Genomic DNA, 27,582 nt, shown 5'->3' with positions numbered 1-27,582 from the left:
CTTTGTGACTTTGTCCTGACGCACAACTACTTCAGATTTGGAGACAATCTATACCTTCAAGTCAGTGGCACAGCTATGGGCACTCACATGGCCCCACAGTGTGCCAACATTTTTATGGCTGACCTAGAACACCGCTTCCTCGAAACTTGTCCCCAAGCACCTCTTCTTTACCTATGCTACATTGATGACATTTTCATCATCTGAACCCATGGGAAAGAGTCCCTCGAAGAATTCCACTGGGATTTCAATAATTTCCACCCCACCATCAACCTCAGCCTGGACCACTCCACACAAGAAATCCCCTTCCTGGACACTACAATACAAATAAAGGATGGTTACATTAATACCACCCTATACCGAAAACCAACTGACCGCAGTACATACCTTCGTGCCTCCAGCTTCCACCCTGGACACATTACACGATCCATTGTCTACAGCCAAGCCCTAAGATACAACCGGATTTGCTCCGATCCCTCAGACAGAGAAACACCTACAGGATCTCCATAAAACATTCTTTAAACTACAATACCCATCTGTGGTGGTGAAGAAACAAATTGACAGAGCCAGATGGGTACCCAGAAGTCATCTACTACAGGACAGACCCAACAAAGAAAACAACAGAACACCACTGGCCATCACCTACAGCCCCCAGCTAAAATCTCTCCAACACATCATTAAGGATCTACAACCTATCCTAGCAGATGATCCCTCACTCACTCAAGCCGTGGGAGGCAGGCCTATCCTTGCTTACAGACAGCCCCCCAACCTGAAGCAAATACTCACCAGCAACCGTACAACAAGAACACTAACCCAGAAACCTATCCCTGCAACAAACCCCTTTCCCAACTCTTCCCGCACATCGACTCTAGTAACACCATCACTGGTCCTAACCACATCAGCCACACCATCAGGAGCTCATTCACCTGCACGTCTACTAATGTAATATATGCCATCATGTGCCAGCAATGCCCCTGTGCCATGTACATTGGCCAAACCGGACTGTCACTACGCAAAAGAATAAATGGACACAAATCAGACATAAAAAATGGTAACATCCATAAACCAGTAGGAGAGCACTTCAATCTCCCAGGACACTCTGTAGCTGACTTGAAAGTTGACATATTTCTACAAAAAAACTTCAAAAACAGACTTCAGCGAGAAACTGCAGAGCTGGAACTCATCTGCAAACTTGACACAATCAGACTGGGTCTGAATAGGGACTTGGAATGGTTCTCTCATTACAAGAAGTAATTGTCACTGTTCACACATCCTCACCTTCTCATCAACGGTTGTGAATAAGCCTCATCTACTCTAACTAAATTGACTTTGTTAGCACTTGCCTTCCCCATTGTTGTTTCTTACCCTTGGATGTATATATATACCTTCTATCTGTGATTTCCATTTCATGCATCTGACGAAGTGGGTTGCAGCCCACGAAAGCTTATGCCCACAGAAATTTGTTAGTCTTTAAGGTGCTATAGGATTCTCATTGTTTTTCCTGTAACATCAGCACATTACAACCCTTTCTGTGCCAGCTCAGTTGTCCTGGTCAAGCATGGTCAAGGGATCCTTGGCTCTATCCATTGGGCTCCATCTGCTCTGAGCAGGAGTAATCAGCTTCACAGAGCGAGAGTCTAGAGGTTCCTGGCTCCCATGAAACTATGCTGCCTCCTTGCCAAGTCGAACAGCATCCTCTCCACCCAATCTCCTTCATTCGTGCGCTGCCTCTGACACAGACGGTCACTCCTGCCTCATCCTCCACAGATTACACTTGGGTGCATGGCACTTCTAGCACCAAACTAGACCAAGCCCCACCCCAAATTGCCCTTTTCAGGAAGGCCTGGTCTACATTGTGTAATAGCACCTTTGATGCTATAGTTGTCATGGGAGTGGCAGCTGAAGCAGTGCTGAATATGGTGTGTTCTAGTCTACACAACATTTAAACCACGTTGAGCTCACAAGCATTACTTAGCAGCAGTGCGTCCATTTGACGGTATAGACTAGGCTAGGTCCAAGTAAATTTAGACTTGGCTAATGATAAGAAACTATGGAGCAGTGGACTGAGCCTGACGGGAGTGATAAGAGGTGGAGGCAGCGGCCGTATACATTCCCATGCATGATAAACAGTTATATGCAGTATGACATTGTTCTCCTTTTTTGTGAATGAGGTAAGAAAGTGCACCTATATCTCTGCGATCAAGTGGAGATTCTGCGAGTGCTGTATGCTATGCACGTATGTAGAAAGTAAAGTCAGAGGTTGCACGAATGACTGACACTGGGTGTGGCCAGAAAAGCCGAGCCTGACCTCTGATGAACTTCTAATTTCCTTTTTTTTTTTTTCCCCCTAACTTGCTTTTAGTTGGAGTTCTTTGTGTTACATCATTTCCTTCTGCACTGGACTTGTGGTCTTGCATGATGTGAGTATGTAACCAGCACCCACCTTACCTGGCTAACGATGATGCACAACAGGCAAAAATGTTCAATAAATATTTCTGTTCTGTGTTTGGAAAGAAGCAGGACAATGTGCTTTTATCACCTGAGGCAGATATAAAATACTTTCCAGTCCATTAGAAACCAAGGAGGATGTCAAACTTCATCCACTAGGGAAAAACATTTTTAAAGCACCCCAAAACTACACAGGACATTCAAAGGGCATAAAAGCTAATACAGATATTTCACCCTGATAGGCAATCCACAGCCTCAAAAAAAGCTGGAGTTCGATGTAGTCAGATGGAAACTCTTATTGTCAGACTGTTTCAGAATGCATCCTTTATTATGGGGGTCACGAGCACCTCCCTTTCATACTATTATATAATCTAGCATGGGAACAGGCCTAATTCATCAGGCAGCTTGTGTGGAGAGGACATTCTCACAGTTACACTGAACAATGTTTCTTTACAGAAGCCCTGGTTTTGGGACTCAAGAGAATGCTGGGTAGGATATCCACAGCAGGTAAGTCACCCAAGTGTGTTGGTCCATGTAATAGAAACCCAGAAAGTTCACATATTCTCTTGGTCTTTATCAGGACATGTGGCCAAACAGCTGGATGCCCCCCTTACCCTTTACCTTATCCTATACAGACCTCTGAGGGCTCTTTACAGGCTCGTCACTGTATGTGCCATGGACACGGGAGGTCTAGGTTTGAGTCCAAAGAATGAAATCACCTGTTAACAGGCAGGATAACCTTCAGTTCAGCAGAGAGATGTATCTGTGTAGATGCCGGTTTCCATAGATAGGTCATTCTAATCAGTACAATAAAAAGATCGTAGATGGTAAAGGCAGAATCATCTCCTAGGGCAAGTGCATTTCCCCTATGGAGCTGAATGTAGCCGGGTCTTCTGCAAGTCTGTGTCCCATTGCTGCAATAGATGTTCAGAAATCCACAAGAGGGGAGAGGTGGTAGCCATGTCAGGACGTAGCCAGCTCTGCACTCCTGCAAGCAATGGGGGACAAACATATCTCAGGTGATAAGAAGTTAATGGCAAGTTAAGTCTCTTTCTTCAGGGTTCACAACGATCTCTCAGAGCATGGGAAAAGCAAACAGTGCCCATTACCAGCCACTGAAGGATCTGCTGGGGATACAGGCTTCTCCAGCCTGCTCTAGGGACATCTCAGCACACTCTGTGCTGGACACAGCCTTCCCCAAACCAATCTGCTTTGTCCTCTTGATGAGGAAGCACCCACGGCTTGATTCTGCATCACGCCCTTCTCTGGCTTATTTAGGGAGATTAGTTTAACCCTTTCATCTTCCAGTACTGGACAAAACCTATACATGCCCTCTGTAAGGGTTAACACATGTGTGCAGTGGTTTCCAATGGAGTTAATGTTATTTAATTAAAGGAATGATGACACTTAACCTTTGATGGGATGATGTCTGTTCTTTTGATCAAATGGAAACCTTGGCTACTGAGAGATGACTAATTTTGCCCTTGGGTATCGAACTGCATTGGAATCCGGGAATGCCATGCTCTGTACCAACAGGGGCTCATTGGTTGCTAATGTCATTTCTGCTTCCCCTTCGTTTCTCAGTCAGCTATAGGCAGCATGTCTCAATGGCTGATGCGCTTGTGTAGGACTAGGAGTCAGAAGACCTGGTTTTCTTCTGTGACCTCAGCTGCTACCAACATGCTGGGTAACATTGTGCAAGTCCCAGTTCCCTGCACTTCCATTTTCCTACCTTTAAAATGATACTTTTAGGATAAACCTCTTTGTGAAAAGGCTTTTTGATCCGCAGAGGCAAAGTGTGAGGCAGATGCTAAATATTATTATTGAATATCAACAGTTTAAATATGAAGCAAAATTATTGATGTATTTAGACTTACAGAAGTGTTGAGAAGGGTTCCTGGGGCACAAATAGCAGGAGATCATGTCATTAAAGACTGTATCTTAATGCACACACACAAAGGAGCTGACGTAAGGTTGCACAGGCAGCCTTAATCCTGGCACTTCCGAACTTCTGAGCGCTTGACTTTGCAACCTTCATGTATTTTGCTTGACTTTGCATCTCTTTAAACACCAGCTCCTTTAAATGTACCATGTAGTTGTATAACCTTAATACTATTACTCTTGCGTTCCCTCAGTTATTGTTTCTTACACCAATTTGTTGCATCTCTTTTTAACCACACTGTTCCCTGTAGGCAGACCCCTGAACCAAGGCACTATAAAAAACTTGAGTGTTAACTATGCAACCGTAACACTGTATTAATGCATGGGGGGCAGGAAGGGGTTCATGTAGTGTAATAAATAGCTGAAGAAATTTATATCGGCATGTACATACTGAAACTAGAGTGACGAGATGTCCCAATTGTATTGGGACAGTCCCCATATTTGGGATTTTTTCTTATATAGGTGCCTATTACCCCCCACCTTCTGTCCCGATTTTTCACACATGCTATCTGGTCATCCTAACAAACAGAAACAACTGCTGAGACCTCAGTGATCCCAGTGCCACGCCCCGTATCTATTAATCTGATGCAGAGAGCGCGTTGGGAGTTTTTAACACAACATTCTTTTGTCAGAAAATTCCAATTTGGCAAAAACAAAACTTTGTGCAAGAACAGCCTAGTATTTCTGATCAAAATGAGAGAGGCCAGTGGCTAAAGCACTCAGATGGGCTGGAAGAGGCCCTGGTTCAATTCCCTGGTCTGAATCCAGAAGAGAAGGAATTTGAATCCAGGCAGTTGGCTCTTCTGGGGTTGTGGCTGGGGGTACATGTCTCCCTCTCATATATATTTTTCCCTCTAAAGGCGTCAGGTTCATCTCAGTACAGACTGGGAACAATTTGAAATCTCAAAAATGTTCACAGGACAGATAAGCAATTTCCCACACAGCTCTACTGATTCACTCTTCTTTAATCACTGGTACAGCTGCTCACTGAATTCACGATGCCCAAGTAAACAGTTTCAGACACAGCTGCAAAGAGAAGCAGGGCTGAATATGTTTGCTATCTACCCCTCCCCCTGGTTTATGCATTAACTCAGTCTCTTTGTTTTGATGTTGCAGCCACTACAGCACTCCATGTACTGGTACTACATGATGGAGCTCTCCTTTGCCTTGACTCTGACTTGCACTATGGCCTATGATGTGAAAAGAAAGGTGAGAGGAAATACCTCAGATTCTAGACACTGTCCTTCAGGTACTTCCATTTTCCACAAAGGCCTATGCACTGACCATCCCTGGTGTTTATCCCTCTGCTATATTTATAGACAAATATTTTTGGAGCAATCTGTGAGCCCAATTTCATTCCCTGCTGTGCAGTAGAATTATAGGGAAAAACTCCAGAAGAGGAAATAAACAAAATCAGTGCCAGGCCCCCCTACACACCTTCATGGAGTGCTGCATGGCAGAGAATGCTCGGCATCTTGTTCCCTTGCTCACCATCATGTAGTTTAGTGTGGCAGTTTCAAGCAGAAAAGACCAAATAGAGTAGACATATTGATAGCTAGTATCTTCGATCAGATGACTTTTGAAGTTGGGAGCTTTCCCAGATGAGACCCAGAATTATATTTTCAATTCAGACAGGTAATCCTCGCAAATGTCATAACATCCCCAAAATAAATTTGAGAAATATTCTTCCTCCTTCTATCAAGTATCAAAGTCCAATCCTTAGGAGTACTGAATCTCAGGGCAGAGAAGTCTCATGTCCTGTCCTGAGATCTGCTAGGAGGCCTTGTGGCCATTAATACATAAATTTTCCAAATCTTATATATTGGTCACCCAATATTTAGCCAGTACTATTTTTGGCAGCTGTTTTTGCCATGCTTCATTGCCCAGGGAAAGATACAGGGTATATAATTTACCTCATTTTGGGTATCCGGTTTTAAAGGATGCTCCTGCTTCCCACTCTGGAGGCACAATGATAAGAAAGATCCCACTGTAAGAGATCTGAGGTCCTTATCACAATGAAGAATAGGAAAAATTATCTGTGCTTACCTGGGGAAAAAAATCCTTTCTTTGAGTAATAGGGTCCACAGACTTGGCCAGTCTGGAGATAAACAGATCATCCGGAATAGATCTGGAATTTTACATTCAAAATTCAGGACTGTTTCATTAGGAGAAACTGTCCCCTTGTGCTGCTGTAGGAAAAAATAGTTTTTGCTTTTCCTTCAAAGTATAATGAACACACTCTGTAATTTAGGAAAGTACAGTGGTATTATTCTGGCTGTGGAAGTGGTCTCCACTGGAGGGAACGTCTTGGGGTAGGGCATTCCCTTGCTGACAGTGACAAACTGGTCTGTCTGGTTCTGCCCCCAAGCAGCCTCTAGTACCTATTAGAATGGATCTGTGGAAGCTTTCAGGTAAGCAGGGTTACATTTCCTGTTAAGGGATATCTCCACTTCAAGACAGAGGTGTAAATTCCAGATCAAGGAGGCATGGCCACATTAACTCTGATAGAGACAGCAGGCTTAAAGTAGAGTGTAGAAGCAGCAGTACGAGTGATGGAAGGGACTAGCCACCCCAAGTACATACCCATCTGAGAGGTTAGGCCCCTCCTTGTGGTGATTAACACCTCTTAAGTGGGACTGTGGCTACACTCTATTTTTAGTGTGCTAGTTGGATCAGAGCTAGCGTGGGTATGTCTCCTCAATCTGGGATTCTTACCTGCAGCTCGAAGGGTAGACATATCCTCCACGTCACGTCCTGGGAAGCCAGGTGAGATCCCAGCACAACAGGAGGGAGTTTAGATTGTCTAGAGACTGTTTCTAAACACTGGAAAGGCAGCAGCATCCCTTGTGCTGGCACCTGGAATTCATTACAGGACCGGAACTCAATCTTCCTTCTTATTCCAGGACTTTAAGGAACAAATGGTGCACCATGCAGCTACCATCATCCTGATCAGTTACTCGTACTGTGCCAATTACCTCCGAATTGGGACTCTGGTGATGTTGCTCCATGCTTCTTCTACTGTTCTCCTAGAGGTAGGTTATACACTGGTCATAAAATTGGCTTCCTTTCTTAGACTATGTACTCCTTTTGCACTACAATGGATTCATTGCAATATCCCTCCTATCCTGTCTCCATTTTCTTGGTTTATTTTGTTATCTCTGAAAAGAAATGCAAAGAAAAAGAGTTTTGAAAAGAACTCTAAGCCACATTTTGTGTTGGGTGAGACAGGTCAGTCTCTTGTGTCAGATAATGTTAGGTTCTGATCGTGCTCACTCTTATACACGTGCTTAGCAACACAAGTGGCCCTGCTTCCCTCTAACTCAACTTTCATTCCGGAAAAGAAAGAAAGTATTTCACCAAAGAAATAACCTAGGAAATTCAGCTGTCCACCGATGAGCAATGGTGTCAAATTTAGAAGTTGAATTTATTAATTAAATTGCAAAAAAAGAGAGGGATTTTAGTCCTGCTTTGAGTGTAAACCTCAGCACAATCTTCACTATAGATTCTCCACTAGAACCTGCAAATTACTGTCACTGTTTTTTTAGGAGTGGCAGCAGCTTCAGGTGACATTTGATTAAATTATGTGGATACTTAGGGCCAAATTTTCCAAAGTAACCACTGACCATGCATGCTCCAGCTTTTCAGTGCCCAACTTCAGACACCTGAACTGCCGAAGGGCTGAGTCCCTGCAGCTCCCATTGATTTCAGGTGGGGCTGTGGGTATTCAGTACCTCTGAAAGTCAGATTCTCGGTGGCTCCAGCTGGATGCCCAAAATCAGTGGCCATTGGAAAATATGGTTATATGCTGCCTTCGGAATGTTTCCTTCTGTTTTACTGTGTATGCTGGCAAGAGTTCCTCTCTGTGAAGAGTGGGTGTACACACGCTACGTGGTACAGTTAAGTGTCAGAATACCTAGCAATCACTAAGGTTCTGAAACTTGCTTCTAGTTAGCTGGGTGTAGCCCAATCCCAAGTAAACATTATACAGCTGACTGACTTAGTTTAGACACTGACACAGTTTCCAAACCTGGGTATCTGCTCTCTTAGAAGCATTTGAATTACGATGTCCAGGCCGTCACTGGCCTTACAGGTTATAGACGTATGAAGTCTGTGTTAATTACCAAGTAAAAGAACTTATGGATACATGTTACATCTTCTCCAGCTCGTTTGGTGATTCGTGATTTGCTGGTTTTTCTAGACACGTAGAGGCTTTAGAAGGTATTACTATTATTAGGTCTGATTGAGTTGGCTGCATTTTGTCCTCACTTTCCACAGGTATCAATGATGACACAAGGTGCCAGGCACAGAGAATCAATCTCTCCAGGAGTAAATGAAGACACAAGATGTCAGGCAGCTAAGAGTTGGTTTTTCGCCACTGAAAAGACCTATAGAAACATTGACCCTTGAGCAGGAAAAAACTCTCAGGAGAAGAGCTAAAAGTATTTTAGCAAATAAAATTCAGGGCACAGTATTTAAAGGGCTCTGTCTCCGTCTTTCAGGAAATTAAATTTCCCGCACTCACTAAAGGTCTCCACCTTGTCAAGGACGGGCTGCCTATAGGTCTAACAGGGGAGCTCAGTTCCTATGACCCATCTTTGGACTCTATTGAGATTGAGGAGGAGCTGACTGTTGCACTGTGCTCTCTCCTCGGTAGGGGTGTTCACAGAGCTATCACAAACTGGCTGACAGTAATTGCCTGTTTCTTCTCTCCTCAGCTAACCAAGTTGTTTCATTACTTGAACTGGACACGCACAAGCGAACTTCTCTTCTTAGTTTTCTCGTCCGTTTTCCTGGTTACTCGGTTCATCCTTTTCCCATGCAGGTGAGCCTCAGCTTCACTGCAGGTTTTCTTCAAACGTGCCTCCCATGGAGCATTCCAGAGTCAACAGGCACTTGCCTGGCTTGCCCAGCTCCCATCAAGTAGTTCAAAGCAAGGTTGATCCTTCAGGGCTGGACCCTGCTGAATCTGGGTATTTTCCCTTTGGTAAATAAACCCAGGTATCCCTGAATCTCCAGCCGCAGACTCTGCTCCCTCCCTCCCCAGACACCTGTCCAGCATAAGCCAATCTCTGGTTGTCTGGGGTTAGGAAGAAACTCTGTTACTGGGCAGGTAATTCCATTCTTTCCCACTCTGGAGTTTCTGATATTGGCCTCTCTCAGAAAAGGACACCTGATGTAGATGCTCCTGTCTGGAAGGTCCTGGGTGTGGCTCTCCGCTGAGGGTTCTTGCAGGGTCAGAGATCAGGCAGCGGGTGGACAGGAGTGAACAATGTGAAATCAGAGGAGAGACCCAGGGTCAGAGCTGCAGTCTGGATACATTGGCCTTCTTGTCTACACAGGGGGTTTCATCCTTAGCTTTTTGAGTTAATCCAGGTGAAGGAGACACCGCAGCACCAACTGCTACGGAGCTGATACTGGGATCCATTCCCCCCCCCCATTCCCCTGCCAGCCAGGACAGGGTCCCGTCGTAGCCCCGATCTCTCTGCCAGGGCAGGGTCCCCCCACACCCTGACTCCTGTTCCAAGTGGCAGCGCTGCTGGCAATTGCACTGGCTGCAAGGGGGGGATGGACCCAGACTCAGCTTCTGTAATGCCTCCACAGGCCTGCTGGGAGAGGGGGCACTGCAGGATGCACCGGCCGATGTCAGTGCTCACCCCTCTCACAGATTTTAAGGTCAGAATGGACCATCGTGACCATCGAGTCTGACCTGCAGGCCACGGAACCTCACCTGCCCCCCTCCTGTAACAGACCCTGAACCTCTGGCTGAATCACTGAAAATCATGGTTTAAAGACTTCAAGTTACAGAGACTCCATCATGTACACTGATTCAAACCAGCAAGCGACCCACGTCCCACGCTGCAGAGGAAGGCAAAAATACCCCAGGGTCTCTGCCAATCTGACCTGGGGGGAAATTCCTTCCCTACCCCAAATATGGCGATCGTGTCATTTGTGTCATCTGCAAATTTTATTAGCACACTCCAACTCTGTGCCATAAAATAACATAGAAAGGTCAAATAAGAAAGGTCAAAAGATTGATCTCTGAGGAACTCCACTAGTCACCTCCCTGCAGTCTGAATTCCCCTTTCAGTAGGACCTGTTGTAGCCTCCCCTTTAACCAGTTCCTTATCCACCTTTCAATTCTCATATGAATCCCCATCTTCTCCAATTTAACAAAAAATTTCCCATGTGGCACTGTCTCAAATGCCTGACTGACCTCCAGATAAATTAGATCTACTGCATTTCCTTGGTTTAAAAAAACCAAAACAGTTATCTTCTCAAAGAAGGAGATCGGGTTGGTTCTTGTAGCACGATGCAACTCCCCACCTTGGCGCCTCCTGCTGGTTATCTGGGGAATCAGCCCTCAGCCGGGCAGACACCTCTTTCTGCAGGGTCTCATGCCTGTCTCCACTCAACCCTCATTCTTGTGACTTAGCCACCCGCTCGAATCACGGTCTGTGCTCCCCCTGGAAGGGTGGGATTCTGCAGTCCATTTTAGGCTGCTTCCCATGGTGGCCACTGCAGTCCTACCACCAGTCCTATGGCAATCAGGGACTGGGGGAGGGACCCAAGACTGCCCACTACTCCAGGTACGAGCCCAGGGACCCTAGGTGCAGCAGCCTTTCAGTGCACCTCCCCCAACTCTCTGTAGCTTTCCCTGGGCTGCTTCCCTGCAGCCCCAGTACCTTCTCTGCCCATGCTTCAGGGCCTTTGGCTCTGCTGGTTCCCAGCAGCCAGCCACTGCTCTGTCCAGGGTACTACAAGTCTTTCCCCTTTGAACTCCTGGGAAGTACTCTCCTTGCTCTGCTTTGTCGCTCCTTATATACTGACCTCCTGGGGCCCCAATTGGCTGCCACGCAGCCCCTTCCTATTGGCTGCCTTTCCAAGGGCTCTCTTAACCCTTTCCTGTCCAGTGAGGGGTCGGCGCCATTTTGTAAAAACATGTTGTATTTTATCCCAATTACCATTTACCTCTCTGTCCTTAACTATTTTCTCTTTCAAAATTTGTTCCAAGACCTTGCATACAATTGAGGTCAAACTAACAGGCTTGTAGTTTCCTGGATCTCTTTTCACCCTGTCTTAAAAATAGGAACCATATTAGCAATTCTCCAGTCATAGGGTATGACCCCCGAGTTTACAGATTCATTAAAAATCCTTGCTATTGGTCTCGCAATTTCATGTGCCAGTTCCTGGGTGGAGATTAACCTTTTGCCTTCCCTCCATCATTGCTCAAATCCTCATAAGAACGTAACCATGGTTTCCACTTGCAATTCCAAACCTCGGATCTTCTCTTCCATCATTTCTACCTGGCAGTACTTCATACAAACCAAGCTCTTTTCAGGTACCTGCTTCAGGATAATGTACCTCCTGTGCCACTTCCACATCCGGTCATCTTCCCTGTCTCTTCCACTGCTTGGGATACTGCCACTGCTGCTTCTGTGTCTGTCAGAGCCTTCCCACTGAGGTCCTGTCAAGAAAAAACAAAAACCCAAACAAACTCCAAAACACCACACATTCCCGCACAAACTCCCCTTCGAAATTCCCACTCACACTCCCCTCTTTACAGTGCTGGCTGGACAGGAAGCAGCAGCCGGCTGGGCTGGAGCTGAACAAGGACTGAGTCCTGCCCTGAGTGTAGTGACATACATGGCTGACCGGCACATGTAGTGACTCCCCATGACAGGATTGGCCAGCCACTTCCCCGCTCCCCCCCAGGATGGGAGCGGCTCGCTAACCCCCATGAGCAGCCACAGAATCAGCGGGGAAGTGGAAGAAGGGATGCCCACTCTGCCTTCCCGCTATTGAAAAAAATGCAGCAATATGGGAAGGCCTTGTTGGCCGTGCATATCCCATGAAAATCCAACAAGCACTCAGGACACTGGCGTGAATTTAAAAACAAACCTGTGATTTTTTTCGGCCTTAACCATGACCCCCAAATCCTTTTCAGAGTCACTGCTTCCGAGGCTGGAGTCCCCCATTCTGTAACTATAGCCTACATCCTTTGTTCCTCGACGTATAACTTTACACTTAGCTGTATTAAAACACATATTGTTTGCTTGTGTCCAGCTTCCCAAGTGATCTTGATCATTCTGAAACAGTGACCTGGCCTCTTCATTATTTATCACTCCCACAGTTTTTGTGTCATCCGTAAACTATCAGTGATGATTTTATGTTTTCTTCCACGCTATTGAGGAAAGTGTTAAATAGCACAGGGCCAAGAACCAATCACCGCAGGACCCACTAGAAATAATCCACTTTACAGTTAAACTTTTAGATATGTCAGTGAGCCAGTTTCTAGTTCATTTAATGTGTGCCATGTTAATTTTGTATTATTCTAATTTCTTAATCAAATAGCACATGATGCCAATTCAAATACCTTACAGAAGTCTAAGTATATTACATCAGTGCTATCAACCAAACTTGTAATCTCATCCAAAAAATGATATCAAGATAGTCTGACAGGATCTTTTCTCCATAAACCCATGTTGGTTAGTTTTATTACATTCCTTTAATTCTCTATTGATCAAGTCCCACCATAAGCCTTTTCATTATCTTGCCCAGGATCGATATCTGACTGAGAGGCCTCTAATTATCCAGCTCATCCCGTTTACTCTCTTTAAATATTGGCGCAATATTAGGTTTCTTCCAATCTTCTGGCACTTATCTGATGTTCCAAAACTTAGTGAAAATCAACATTAATGGTCCAATAAGCTCATCAGCCAGCTCTTTTAAAACTCTTGGATGCAAATTATCCAGCCTACCGATTACAAAATGTCTATGTATAGTAGCTGCTGTTTAACATTCTCCTGTGTTATTGTTGAAATTGAAAGTGTTTCATCATCATCAATCATCATCATCTGATATGACTGCATCATTTTTCCCCAATACAGTGCAAAATATTTATTGAACACTTCTGCTTTTTCTCCATTATTACTGACATGTGGGAGCCCCGGGGTCAAGTTCCTGCTCAAATGATTATTTATTTATTTATACAGAGTGGAACAGCTTCAACAGGAGAGATTGATACAGACCCACACCTGAAAACCCAATAGCCTGGTGGTCAGGATAATGGAGACCCAAGTTCAAGTCATGGCTCCAGATGAGGTAGAGCAGAGATTTGAAAACAGGTCTCACGTATCCCAGATGAGTGCCCGAATCACTGGACTGTTGGCTATAAGAGCGGTAGAGGTGACAGTTTCGCTCCTTTTGGAGATAACGAGCTGACCTGGTTTAGGCGCCTAACTCCAGGAGAAGGTTTATCGTTGTGAATCCCAAGCAAAGACCTCTCCTGCCCAGACTTGGGCTCCTACCCACCTTTAAGGGTGGGCCTTATGTCACATCCCTCTCTTTGGGATTTCCTACTGGTTAGTTTAGGCAGATCCCCTCTCAGCTTGCTGTCCTCTGTGTGTCCCTTTCTTAGGTGCCTAACTCTCCCCAGATCTGGGTGCCTGGTTTGGGGCTGGGTGGCAGGGCACCTACAAATTGGTGTTTCAGCACCTAAGTCCTGTTGTGGAGCTAGCCTCCAGTGACCAACAGAAAAACAGTGTTCACGAAGGGTTAGCAACCTTGTCCCATTCAAATTAAACAATCACAACACATACCCAGTGGTTTTAGACGCTTCCTGTAATTTTCACATCAACTTGGTTTGTTGTTATAGCAATTTCCTAACCTTATTAAGAGCCTTGAAAATGCCTAATCATTTCTTTTGGCTTAAACTCCAGTGTGATGCTGTGTGTAAGAGGGCTAACGTGATGCTTGAATGTACAAACAAAGTACAGTGTACAAAGGGAGATGGTATTGCCTCTGCATACAGCACTGATGAGACCATTACTGGAATATTCTATCCAATTCTGGTGTCCTCACTTCAAAAGTCATTAAGAATTTGAAAGGGTTCAGAAGAGAGTCATGAGAACGATTCAAGGTCTGGAAAACTTACCTTATAGTAAGAGATTTAAGAAGCTCAATCTATGTATCTTATCAAGGATGAAGTTAAGAGGTGACTTGACCATAGTCTGTAATTAGCTACATGGGGAGAAGATTTCTGATAGCAGATAGCTCTTAAATCTCTCAGACAGAGGTGTAATAATATCCAGTGGCTGGAAGTTGAAGCAAGAGAAATTCAAACTGGAAATAAGGAGCAAATACTTAAGTGATGATAATTGACCATTGGAACAAATTACCTAGCAATTTGATAGCTTTCCACTACGGAAAGTCTTTAAATCAAGATTGGATGTCTCTCTAACACGTGTGCTCTGGTTATGGATGTGATGCAGGATTTACTGAGTGAGGTTCTATGGCCTTTGTAGGCACGAGATGATCATAATGGACCCTGTTGGCAGTAATATCTATGAAACACATCAATTTATATCAGACTTTGTATCTTCAGCCTTTGCTTATTTTATAAATAGTTTCATATGTCAGGGGAACCAAAGTGTTTGTTACCTTTCATTTGCTTTGGACAATTTAAGACATTCATCCAGTGCAAAGGCCACAACAGGCATAACAGAACGGACCTGAACTTCCACCCAGAACTGGAGCTGAACGCTCTGAGGTTGGCCTCTCACTGTTGCTGCTTAGACCTCACACCTGTTCTTGACTGAATTTGTGTCTCTTGTTATTTTGCAGGGTGCTGTACTCTTCATGCTATAGTGTCTTGGAGCTGTACAAGCCCTTCTTCGGATACTATTTCATAAATGTTTTCCTGATGGTTCTGCAGCTGTTGCATGTCTTCTGGGGCAGCTTGATTCTTCACATGATCTACAAATTCATCAATGGCACGGTATAGCCATTACCTCTGCAACTTTAATTCAGTTCCCTTGTTGTGTGCATGATATGATACAGTCTGCAATTATGTGATCACGTACTATTTTTTCCACAAGACTCCCAGCTGTATTGAGTGTACAGGATGGATGTTCCTCAGGGCATGAATATTGTCTGCGTAGAGAAGAAAACTGTGTTTGTGGGAGCCCCACTTTTCACAGGTGGCCACTAATTGTGTGTTCCCTATTTTTCAGCTGTCTAGTTTGAGACCCTGGGGTCTGACCTACAGACATGAGCACTCATAGCTGGAACTGATGTGCATGGCAGCTGTGCTTGAATATATAAAGTGCTATATAACGCTATATAGCTCTGGAAAATCAGGTCCTAAGCATCTCCAACTGGGCATCCAAAATTAGTGGATACTTTAGACCAGCGGTTCTCAACCTTTTTTTCCCGAGTACCACTCGGGTCAGGTACAGTCAGGTCAAGTACCACTTGATCTGACTGTACCTGACCTGAGTACCACTCGGGAAAAAAAGCAGGGGGGGGGACTTTCGGCAGTGGCGGGGTTACATGGGGGGAACAATGCCCTCCGCCGAAACCCTGCCGCTGTTTGCCCCTTTTTGGCGGCAGAGTTTCGCGGGGGTGGGTGGGGAACTTTCGGCGGCAGATTCGGCAGTGCAGTACGGCTCACGTGCCACCCAGCCTTCTTCGAAGTACCACCGGTGGTACGCGTACCACCGGTTGAGAACCGCTGCTTTAGACCTTAATCTTCGTATGCCTTAATTTCCCATCTGTAAATCAGGGATCGAATTCTCTTCATGTCATAGGGGAGCATTGACAATAAATTAATACTGGGAAAGCACTCAGATATTTTAGTGATGAGTGCTATGGGAACAGTCCCGGAGAAAATTAATAATCCTATCTTCAGAGCGAGGTTTAAATAGAGTCCTGTAAATAAGGCCTGAAGCCACACATTGAACAAGGAGGAGAAAACAAGACACTGAATAGCTGCTCACTAAGTGAGCCCCATCCATCCTGTGCACATCTTTCCTGGGCAGGGCTTCCAGCTGACTGCTGCTGCAGGAGCTGGAGGAAGGTATCCGGCTGCTCTGTGTTGATACTGGACGCTTAGTGATTAGTGTGGATACCAGTGAGACACGGTACGCCTGATTTGCCGATTAACAAGGTTTAATGTGCAAGGTTTTTTATAAATCTATTAGTTCAACATAAAGCTTAAAATTAACTACAATATATTCTATTTATTAAATTTGGAGTGCTAAGCAGTTACTTAGAAGGCTGTATACAGGAATGGCTTTTTTTAGGGGCCCCCCCGCCTGGGAGTTAGTAGATTTTTTGGTCCGATTGGCAGCACTTTTTGTGGAATGAGATGTTGATGGAGCACACTTTTTTATTTAAAGGGTCACTTTTTATATTTTTATACATAACTTTTATTTTATGATTTATTTATTAATTATTATATATTTTATTATTTATATTGGGTTTTTATTTTTAACTACATTTTATTTTTATTATAATAGTTGGGGTTGTTAAAACAACATCTGGTAATAAGAGGGGCAGTAAACAAAATATGCCCCTTGGCAGTGGAAAAATGTTCCCCCAGACATTCAAGGATAACTTGTTATTTTTTTACTGTCATTTATGTGCAGCTGCAAGCATACCTATTATGTTTTTTGTCTTATGTGCCGTGGTACGCAGAAACTGAGACGTCTGCAAGGTTACTCAGTATTCGTATGTGTTTCTGTTAACCGGAAGATGTCAGGCTGTTGAGGCCAGAATGGTCAAGCAAGCAACTTAAGCTATGCTAGGCCCCAAAACAGTGGTTGAGCAACTCAAATTGCACTGGCCCTTCAACACTCTGTTCCTGCTGCGTTTCCAGGGGGAGGGATGTCTTGTCTTTGCTGTGACTGTTGCTGGACTCCCCCTCTGCTGTCTGGCTTCCATTCTGCCAGCAGCAACTTCTTGAGTCATGTTCCCTAACTCCAGCATGTCCTCCATATTGTTGCCCCTTCTCTTTGTGCATTTGCGTTGGCTTGGTTGAAGTTCTCCCTTTCCTCCTTGTGTTTGTTTGGTCTGTTTGTCGTAGCCCTTATTCCCCTTTTTCTCTTCCTGCCCTGCCCTTGTGATCCCCTTACCCTGCCCTTCCCTTTTCCGCTTTCTCACCCACTGCCCAGGTAGCCCCTTTCCCTCAGGGTGGGGACAGATTTCCCCCTGCTTCCCATCCCCTTCCCCCTTCCTGTTTTTCATTCCCGTTTCCCCTCACCTCCCGTGATTGTATGTATGCCCCTGACTTTTCCTTCCCTGCTCCCCCATTGTTTGGTCCTTGGCCTTCTGAGCCAGGAGCAGTGGGCTCCTGATGAATTCCCCTTGCTTCTGTTTGTTGTTCCCCTTCCTCCCTATCACCATCCCTTCCCCTTGGGTCCTCCATCCCCCTTCACTGAGGTTTCAAAGGCCTCGGTTGGTGGGGGGCTGCAGAGGCAGAGAAAGGAGCAGGATTTCCCTGGTCACGGTTGTTGCCCTGCTTCTGGCAACCTCCCCAACAGGACACCGTCGTTAGTGGTCATCTTTAAGGGCAAGGGCTCCTGCTTCTCTCAGAGGCCCTGCTAAGAAGAGGGCGGCTGGGTTTTTTCCATTTCTTCTTCCCTTTGTTAGGCCTTTCACTAGCACCAGGGGCCGCACTTCCCAGGCCACCTGGGCATATCCTCAGTTTACCATCTGCTGCAGCCGTGGCACCGACCGCCTCTGCTACTGCCATCCCTAGCAGACAGGGCCCCTTCCCTGGGCTTGCCAGCAGGCACCAGCAGGGGTTCGCTGCCTTCTGGCCACCGCCGCCTCGCCCCACAGGGAAGTTTATGTACGGGTCTTGGCCATTGGGGCAGCCTCCAAAATGTATGGCATGGTGGTTTTCTTTCTTGCCACAGAGGCCGCTGACCAGGAGGTGGGCAAGAGGGGGATTTTGATGGGGGGCGTTTTCATTGTTTTCCCGACCCAAAGATGCTGCCACTGGCCTCTGCTGGCAAAGTCCATCTCGGCTGCTTGAAAGTGTTGCTTGGGAGACAGTCTTGGAGGGGCAGGCACAGAGTCAAGGTGAAGTGCAAGGCTGGGGTGCAGCTGTTTCTTTCAGATTTGGAGGAGGCCTGGCCCTTTACCGTTCTTGGGGGGAGGAAGCTGCTGTTATTGCTACACCCGGTTAGTGCCTCCAGGAGGAGACAGTGGGTGGAGGGGTGAGGAGGAGGTTTGGGGGGGATGTCATTGCTGCTGTTTCCCCCATTAGAGGAGCCCATTGTGGAGGAAGCTGCCACTGGGGTTCCCTTGTTGTCAACATTGGTCCTGCCAGTTGGCTCCAAGATTGAGATTTCTTCCTTGGTTGCCAGTGGGGTGGACTTTGTGACTGGGGGCCTTCTGGAAAACTTGGGGACATCTGGGCCCTGGGTCTGACACCAGCTGACCCAGGCAGGGACAACCATCTCCCATGGGCCCCAGTTTGGGCGCCAAGCTTATTTTAATGCTCCCTCCTCCCCCCCATTCTCCTTCTGCTCTTGACCCTAGCCACACTTTGGAGGAGCCCCTTGGCTCTGGCCCCGTCAATGACGGTGCTGGCTTCTTCGCCATTAAGCCCAGTCTGGCGGTGGCATTGGCTGGCACTGAGCAGCCAGGTGCTGGGCCTTTTGGGATGCCCTCCTCTTAGTCGAAGTAGTTTGCCAGAGGCCTGGTCAAGATCTAGGGGCTGGGGATCGCATGCCGACCGAGTAGGTTGTCAGTGCTGGGTTGGTGGGTGCTGGGCCCATTCATGTGGCCCCGGCCCCCAGTGTTAAGCCCTTTCACTCCAGTGTTGGAGCTGAGGAAGATGGGCCCATTTGTTCTGTTGAGCCTACCATGACAGCGTTTTCCCGGACCCTCTATATTGTTCATATCTCCTGGGCCAATCCCCCTGTTGTCATCTGGGGGTGAGTCTAGGAAGTGGTATTTATTGTGACTTCCCTTCCCTTCCCTCTGGGGCTGCTCTACAGCCTCCACCTGTGTTGGAGAATGTGGCGGACCAGGTGGTCCAGGCGATGTGTTGCTGGGCCTCCATGTCTGTTGATGTGGAAGGGGAAGAGAAGCTGTCCCTACCAGGGAGTCAGAGTGGGGCTGGTGTTGGGGCCTGACCAAGGGTGAACGGGGAGATCATGGGCTCCATTGAGTTTGCTGACTTCTCAGCCTCGAATTTATCGTGGAAAGAGCTGTGTGGATTCCTGGAGGCTGTGCATGGGCTGGGAGAAAGACGCCATTTGCTCTTGAGTGGTAGGGGGATTATAATGTCTTCTTCAACTCTGTGATGGCCTTTCTAGGCGAGGGAAAAGAGGCATCAACCTAAACAGTGCCAGTAACACCTTCCGTAGTGCTATACTCAGATAGGGGGTGGAGCATGAGTCGTTGCATGGCACCGCTGCCATTGCAAGGCAGCGATGCTGCCATCTGTGAGGATCCTCGACTCCCTCCCTAATGAAAGGTGCTGTCTTTGCTTCACTGAACGTCCCACAGCTGTGGGGTGTCTCCACAGATGCCAGATTCTCTCCTACCTTTGGGTGCTGGGGTATTCTGCGATACTCCTGCAGCAGACTCACATGGAACTGTTCCAGAGGGGCAGCCGTGTTAGTCTGTATACAACAAAAACAACGAGAGTCCTGTAGCACTTCGAAGACTGACAAATTTCTGCAGGCGTAAGCTTTCGTGGGCTGCAACCCACTTCGTCACATGCAACTGACAAAGTGGGTTGCAGCCCATGAAAGTTTTTGCCTGCAGGAATTTGTTATTCTTTAAAGTGCTACAGGACTCACATGGAACCGTGTGAGGGAGGAGAGTGTATTTCAGCCATCTCATGGTGACACCGCAGGTGTGGTGACCTTGTTCTCCCCAGTCCTACAGCCGAGGTATTGGCGGTTGCTGAGGTTTTGCCAATGCACTTGCTGCACCTCTGGGTCCGTGCAGAGGGGCTTCTTTTAAATCTTGTTAGTGTTTGTGCCTCAATACCAGACACGGAGCAGGCACGGTTCTATCAACAGGCATCCACCTTCCTCGGCAGGTTGGATCCACACAAGTGTTTGGTCCTGGGTGGGAATTTTAACACCACTCTTGAAGTGCAGGATTGCATGAGGAAACACATGTGCCAGGCCATTGTTATCGTCCTCAGGGAGATTCTTGAACAGAACTCCCTGGTGGACATTTGGTGCAACCAGCATCAGGATGATGCCACCTCTTTCACCTTTGGGTGGAGGCAATTCAGTCATGCCACTCCCGCCTGGACAGAATTTACATCTCCTGGTTTCATACTGCCCAAGCTCGGGCCGCTGACATTCAACTGGCTCCCTTTCCAGAATATCATTTGGTCCTTGTGTGGATCATGCTTACACCTGAGTGACTGGAGCTGCCCTACTGGCACTTCAATAACAAATTGTTCGAGGATGTGTGCTTTGTGAAGTCCTTCCAGGAGTTTTGGCTGGCCTGGCAAGGACGGAGGCACAAATTCCCCTCAGCACAGAGGTGGTGGGATGTGGGGAAAGATATTTCAGGCTTATTTGCTATGACGACAGCTGGGGCACCAATTGGAGCAAAGATGCACTGATGGAGCAGCTGGAATGGGAGGTCATGGAGCTGGAGAGAGGCCTGACTGCTGAGCCCAAGAATCCATCCCTCTGCAGAGTGTTGGGAGAAGCAGAATGAGCACTGGGCCCTTGACGACTATCGGGTCCAGGGTGCCTTTTTTAGGTCACTTATCCAGCTGCTTCAGGAGATGGATCGCAGATCCCACCTCTTCTCTGCCCTGGAGAAGAGGAGAGGTGCCAAAAAACACATCATCTGCCTCCTGGCAGAGGGCATCACCCACCCTGTGGATCCGGAGTTGATGTGAGTAAGGGTGAGGGCTTTGTATGCCAAACATTTTTCATTGGATCTGACCAACTATGACACTTGCACGGCCCTGTGCGATGAACTCCCAACAGTCAGTGCGGGTGACAAGGACCAGCTGGAGCTTTCTGTCACTCTGGCCAAGTTCTCAGAATCCCTCTGTCTGATGCCACTGACAAATCTCCAGACATCAATAGGCTGACTGAGAACTGGAGCCCTACTGCACGTTCTGGGAAATTCCTTGCCATCATCTGGGCCAAATTCCCAGGGAGTGCAGTGCTCATCAAGTCTTGCAGGCAGACCATGCTTGCTCCGCTGCCAAAGAAGGGGGACCTCCACAACCTGATGAATTCATGCTCAGTATCGCTAGTCAGCATGGACTATAAGGTCATAGCAAAAGCCATCTCGCGGATGAAGTCCATGCTGGCAGATGTGATCAACCCCAATCAGACCTACATTGTCCCAGGCCATACTATGTTTGATAATCTGTATCTGGCCTGGGACCTTCTCCATTTGGCATGTAGGGCTGGTCTGCCACTCGCCCTCCTGGCCCTTGACTGGGAAAAGGCATTTGGCAGTGTGGATTTCAGGTATCTCGTGTGAATTTGCAAGCTTTCAGCTTCAGTCCCTATTTTGTGGGGTTCCTTCAGGTGCTGTATGCCTCTGCCGAGTGTATGGTCACGCTCAGCTGGGCATTGACTGAACCTGTCATCTTTGGTTGGGGAGGATATGAGGACTGCCCTCTCTGTGGCTAGTTATATGCCATCATTGCTGAGCCCTTCCTTTGTCTCTTATGCGAGCAACTGACGGGGTTAGTGCTTGGTGACCCAGCCTTGAGGGTATTGTCGGCATATGTCAAGGATGTGTTCCTCATGGCCCAGGGCGCAGAAGACCTGGTGTGGGTGGAGGCCTGCCAGACCTTCTACTTGACAGCATCCTCGGCCTGGGTCAAGAGCTGTGGCTTGGTAGTCGGGAATGAGTGTCACGTGAGCCTCTCTCACTCAAACTCCACACCATCCAATAGGGCACAGGTCCACTGCACTGTCTGGCTGTTTATCTATTGGCCACCAATCCCTCCCCACTGAAAAATTAGACTGACTTGGCGGCTAACGTGCCTGACCAGTGCGTGTGTGAGTGGGCTTTCTCCGGTACCTTTCCTGTTAGGGGAGGACACTGGTTGTTAACTACCTGGTCTTGTCCACTCTCTGATGCCAGTTCAACACCCTGAGCCTGGCCCTGGGTTCCCCGGCCAATGTCCAGAGGAAGGTCCTGGAGTTTTTTTGGCCAAGGAAGCACTGGATCTCTGCAGGTGTCCTGAGCCTCCCTTTGAAAGAGGGAGAGCGGGGCCTGGCATGCATTCACAGGTCCATATTTTCCATCTTCAGGCCCTGCACAGTCTCCTTAATAGTGCTCATGGTCCAGCATGGAGCCAGTTAGGGCATGCCTTCCCTCATTGCTTCTGAGGGCTCCGATATGACTGGCAGCTCTTTTTTCTCCATCTGAGAGATCTCCCTCATGACCTCTCTGAGCTTCCAGTCTCTTGCCAGGACCTTTTAAGGACCTGGAAATTGGTCTCCAAAGCCAGGTCCATTGTGGCCCCAAGGGTGTAGACCTCCTTGCTGAACCTCTGTTCCACAATCCACATCTTGTGGCACAGGTGGTGGAGGTCCCCTTGTTGTCACCAAAGCTGGAGACCTCCTGGACTATGGTCAACAGGAGAGGGTGGACCCCAGTATGCTCACCCAGCATATGGGGTTGCCCACCCAGTGTGTCCTCCTGCCATGTGTTGCGGGAGGAAAAGGCTGCCCTGTGAGACCCCTTCCAGCTGCTTTTGAGCTGACTTGGACTTTCAGAAAGCCTTTGAAAAGGTCTCTCACTAAAGGCCCTTAAGCAAAGGGGCAAGAGGGAAGGTCCTCTCCTGGAGCAGAGGAAAACAAAGGGTAGGACTAAATGGTCAGTTTTCAAAGTGGAGAGAGGTTAGTAGCGGGGTCACCAAGGATCTGTACTTGGGCCAGCACTGTTCAGCATATTAATAAATGACCTGGAAACAGGGGTAAACAGTTGCTGACAAAGTTTGCAGACAATATAAAACTACTCCAGTTAGTTAAGTTCAAAGCAGACTATGAAGAGTTACAGCGGGATCTCACAAAACTGGGAGACTGGGCAACAAAATGGCAGATGAAATTCAATATTGAGAAATGCAAAGTAATGCACGTGGGACAACATAATCCCAACTATACATGCCAAACAATGGGGTCTACATTAGCTGGTACCACTCAGGAGAGAGATCTTGGAGACATAATGGCTAGTTCTCTGTAAACATCTGCTCAGTGTGCAGCAACAGTCAAAAAGCTGACAGAATATTAAGAACCATTAAGAAAGGGATAGAAAATGAGACGGAAAATATCATAATGCCACTCTATAAATCCATGGGATGCCCACACCTTGCATACAGGGGGCAGGTCTGGCCACCCCATCTCAAAAAAATGTATTAGAATTGGAAAAAATACAGAGAAAGGCATCAAAAATGACTACGGTTATGGAACAGCTTTTCTATGAAGACATATTAAAAAGACTGGGACTGTTCATCTTAGAAAGCAACAATGAAGAGGGGATATGCTAGAGATCTATAAAATCATGAGCGGTGTGGAGAAAGTGAATAAGGAAGTGTTATTTACCCTTTCAGATAGCACAACAACCAGGAATCACCCAATGAAATGAATAGGGTTCAAAAAAGAACTAGAGAAGTCCGTGGAGAATAGATCCATCAATGGCAATGAGCCAAGATGGTCAGGGAAGCAACTCCATGCTCTGGGTGTCCTTAAACCTCTAACTGCTGGAACCTGGTACTGGATGACAGGGGATAGATCACTTGATAATTGCCCTGTTCTGTTCATCTCCTCTGCAGCACCTGGCACTGGCCACTGTCAGAAGACAGGACACTGGGCTAGAGGGACCATTGGTCTGACCCATTGTGGCCCTTCTTATGTTCTTACATTTTTAACTGGCTGCAGGGAGCCTGTGCTCCCAGTGATCCCCCAGTTGGCCCACAGCCCAGGCAGTGTGGAGGAGGAAGCTGTCAGTTTAGATGCAGAGGTGACAAGAGCCAGAGCTGGGGTGAGAGGGAGACTGGGGAAAGAAGAATGGAGAGACCGGGTCTGCGGGCGGAGATGGAGATTGGGACTAGGAGTCAGGTGGGGAAGAGACTAGAACTGGGTGGGCAAAGACCTTGGAACTGTAACCTGGGGAGGAGCCTGGGAGCCAGGAGATACTGGGACTGGCAGGGCAGGGAGACTGGGAGCCCAAGGGGAGACTGTTTGGCACTGGCTGGGGAAGGAGATTGGAGGCAAGGAGCTGGGGGGCTGTAGGGGAACAGGGAATGGCTGGACAAACAGCCTAGGACTGGTGGGGAGAGATTAAGACTTGCTGAACAAGAAGACTGGGATGAGAAGCTTCAGGAGTGCAGACTGGTACTGGCTAGGTGAAGAAAAGGCACTGGGACAAGGAGCGGGGCGAGGGGAGGGGAAGAGCTGTGACTGGGTCAGGTTGGTGGGGATGTGGCAGAAGTGGTCACATGAGAGTGGAATGGACAGAAGCCAGGACTCCTGTGCCCAGGCCAATGCTCTAGCCACTGCCTCCTGAAGCCCTTATTTGCACACAAAATGTGCTGCACTCAATGGATTTCCCACGGAAGGATCTCAGGATCTGGCTCAATGTGCTCCTAATGCTAGGAAACCCTTTTGTTTGCTGAACTTCATCCTGCTGCTCCCAGCTGTATCTCCCTCCTCTGCAGGCCAGCACAAACAAGTCTTCTCCCTCCTTGGAAATGATGCTGTTCAGAGCCTAGCTAGACACAGTCAGCTCTTTGTCCCTTTCCTCCTGCTGCATTAAACGGGGTTTTGTTACTCTTCTCTCAGCCTAGAGAGAGATGTACCCAGGGGGCCCAGCTGTGACAACCCAGAGGCCACATATAGCAGATCAGGCCATGCAAAAACACTAGGATGCCATTAGGCTTCTCAGCCGGCCCAGCTGGGAGTGTTTGGAAGGTAAATCCTCTCCTGCCCAGGAACTTAATGCACTCCTGTGACCTCATGTCTCTCCCACTTAGTGCAGGAGCAGAGTCAGAGCCTGTTTCAGGGAGAGACTTTCCACCAGGCAGCCCAGGAGGACACAAGGGGAAATGTTTGCTAAGCCCAGTGACAGAAATGGCAGCTGGAATTGTCCTCCAATGGCTCAGATACTAATGCCTCGTGTGCAGCCTGCAGCGTGTTTCCCTCTGATTTAAAATGTCTCTCTCCTGCAGATGAAACATGATGCCAGGAGTGACCAAGAAGAAAGTGAGGAGAATGAAGAGGAGAGAGAACAGGAGAACCAAGAGAAAAATGGGACCATGCCCTTCAGCAACATCACAAGCAACACTTGCATTCAAAGTGATGTGGCCCAGCAACTAAGTGGCAGAGCCCAGTTCCCCAGTCGGTATGCTAATGACAGACAGCCTGCACCAGAACAGCTGACTGCCCCGTCCATAACAAATCTACCCCAGTGTCCTTAGAAACTCTCATGCTCATTGTGTAGACCTGGAGGGATATGATTTTAATTCCATAGCTGAATTTCTGCTTCCCAGAAACAAAACTATATGTTGTTTTTATTGTTCTTCAAACGCAAGAAAGTGAGGGTGGAAAGGAACCAAAGTGGTTTTAACAGTACTGTAGAAGTTAATTAGCTATGTTTATTTTAAACAATATTATGAACAGTGGATAAACCTCTAAGAATTGCAACTTAAGATCTTAGCTAACTGGCAGTTGTGACACACTGCACCCCATGTACACCCTTATGGTGTGACTGTGTATTATTCATGTTCACCCTTATAGTGTAATTGTTTATTGTTTAATGCAAAGTATGTCAGGTAAGATATTTTTGGAATGCTCATGACATACTGAACATGATTGTTATAGTAGTGTGTTTGTTGCAATGTCGTATGTATGGTTATGAAGCTCTGCTATGTAATATTCCCAAATATGTGTCTCACGGCTTGAGGCAGATCTAAGCGAAACCCTCCAAAAGCAGGGAGGTAGTTCACACCTCACTAAGGCATGGATAGAACAACCTAGCTGTTCCAGGAACAATGGACTAGCCTTAGCATCAATAAGGGAATACGCATTGACTAAAGTGGAGAAAGCCATGCCAGACATTGTTTGTCACCTGATACCACAGGGGGGCAAAGGAACATGTAGAAAGAAGAGATGTTTTGCAATCTCTCTCTCTCCCACTTCCATCTACAAAACAACATCAAGCAACTGGAGGACTATCCACAAGGAGCAGGCCTGGCTGAAGGCATCAGCCAGCCTGTGGTGAGCATTATCTGACTGTGTACGATTACTGAAAGTGTTATGCTTGGTTTAGAACAGTGTTTCTCAATTAAATTTGGCCACAGAACCCTTTTGAACTCCATAAATAATTGCGGAACCCCCAAACTCTTAACAGTCTTCAAATGTCGAAATAAGCAAAGGTCAGCATTTCTCAATTAAATTACACTTACACTGGATACCCTCCGCCGGAAAATCCAGGACATCTTCCCTTTTTCAGTGGCGCGGAGAACAGCTGCTCACGGAACCTTAACAGTGTTCCGGGGTTCCGCGGAACACCAATTGAGAAACACTGGTTTAGAATATGATTGGCTTTTATTTCATTCTGATCAAATCTGACTTATTTTCTTCTGACTTATAATCACTTAAAATCTTTCTGTACTTAAGACATTTGTTTGTTTGGTCTATCTAAAGCAGTGCATGTGGCTTAGTATGTGTTAGAGACTTCATTTAAAGCAACAGAGCTGGTGCATATCAATTTCTTTTATAAATTGATGAACCAATGAGCTTGCAGAGTCCAGTGGTCAGCATCTGGGACTGGGGATAGTTGCTGGGGTCATTCTATTGCATAATCCCATGAGTGGCTGGCCAGAATCACTTACCCACTAAATTAAGGGCTACTTGCTTTCAGGAGGCTGTGCTTGGGCTGACCCAGGAGTGGGGGTTCACACAGCAGATCAAGTGCAAGATGGGCTCCAGGAGTGAGGGATTGGGGTGACACAGTGATACACCAGTCCAGCTTTCAGAGGGGAACGTCATAGCAGTGTTTGACAGGAATCTGTTAGCCCTGACCAGCACTTTAGTGGGGATATGGGCATTTGGCTAGTTAGTTTTAAAACTAGCAACTAAAAGTTGTAAATCTTTTAGCTGGTGAGACAGTAATGCCTTTTTACTGCAGATAAGTATTTCTCACAAAGCCGATAGTGAGAATTACTAATGCTAGAGAATTGCTGAGAAGAGGAAGGTATCTCTGGCAGATACTTCCCTTCTAAACCAGGTCAATTATTTAACTAATACAACCTTCTTTCTTGACTGTGGGATTGTGATTTTTGGGCATCTAGCAAAGTTGTTCTTATATAATTCCCAATGATCTTTCACACTTTTCTGTTTGAATTCTTCCTCTCAGCTGATTTGCCTCATAATTGTTTTCAGTTTTTTTAAATTG

At 46.9% G+C, this 27,582-nt stretch overlaps 1 protein-coding gene across 1 annotated transcript in view; it reads left to right on the top strand.

The window, feature by feature from the left end:
- The window catches only part of LOC137156985 (ceramide synthase 2-like), a 41,444-nt gene extending 15,775 nt beyond the window's left edge, over positions 1-25,669 (top strand). The window contains exons 4-10 of the mRNA XM_067554041.1: positions 2,360-2,417; positions 2,902-2,952; positions 5,503-5,595; positions 7,290-7,418; positions 9,102-9,208; positions 15,010-15,163; positions 25,355-25,669. Coding sequence (XP_067410142.1) covers positions 2,360-2,417; positions 2,902-2,952; positions 5,503-5,595; positions 7,290-7,418; positions 9,102-9,208; positions 15,010-15,163; positions 25,355-25,603 — 841 coding nt within the window. The 3' untranslated portion in view covers positions 25,604-25,669. The remainder of the gene's footprint in view (positions 1-2,359; positions 2,418-2,901; positions 2,953-5,502; positions 5,596-7,289; positions 7,419-9,101; positions 9,209-15,009; positions 15,164-25,354) is intronic.
- The last annotated feature ends 1,913 nt before the right edge of the window (positions 25,670-27,582 follow it).

This window comes from Emydura macquarii, unplaced genomic scaffold (genome assembly GCF_026122565.2).
Source record: "Emydura macquarii macquarii isolate MOO-44397 ecotype Brisbane River unplaced genomic scaffold, CSIRO-AGI_Emac_v2 contig_306, whole genome shotgun sequence".
Classification (NCBI taxonomy): domain Eukaryota; kingdom Metazoa; phylum Chordata; order Testudines; family Chelidae; genus Emydura; species Emydura macquarii.
This window is presented reverse-complemented; position numbering and strand designations above follow the sequence as displayed.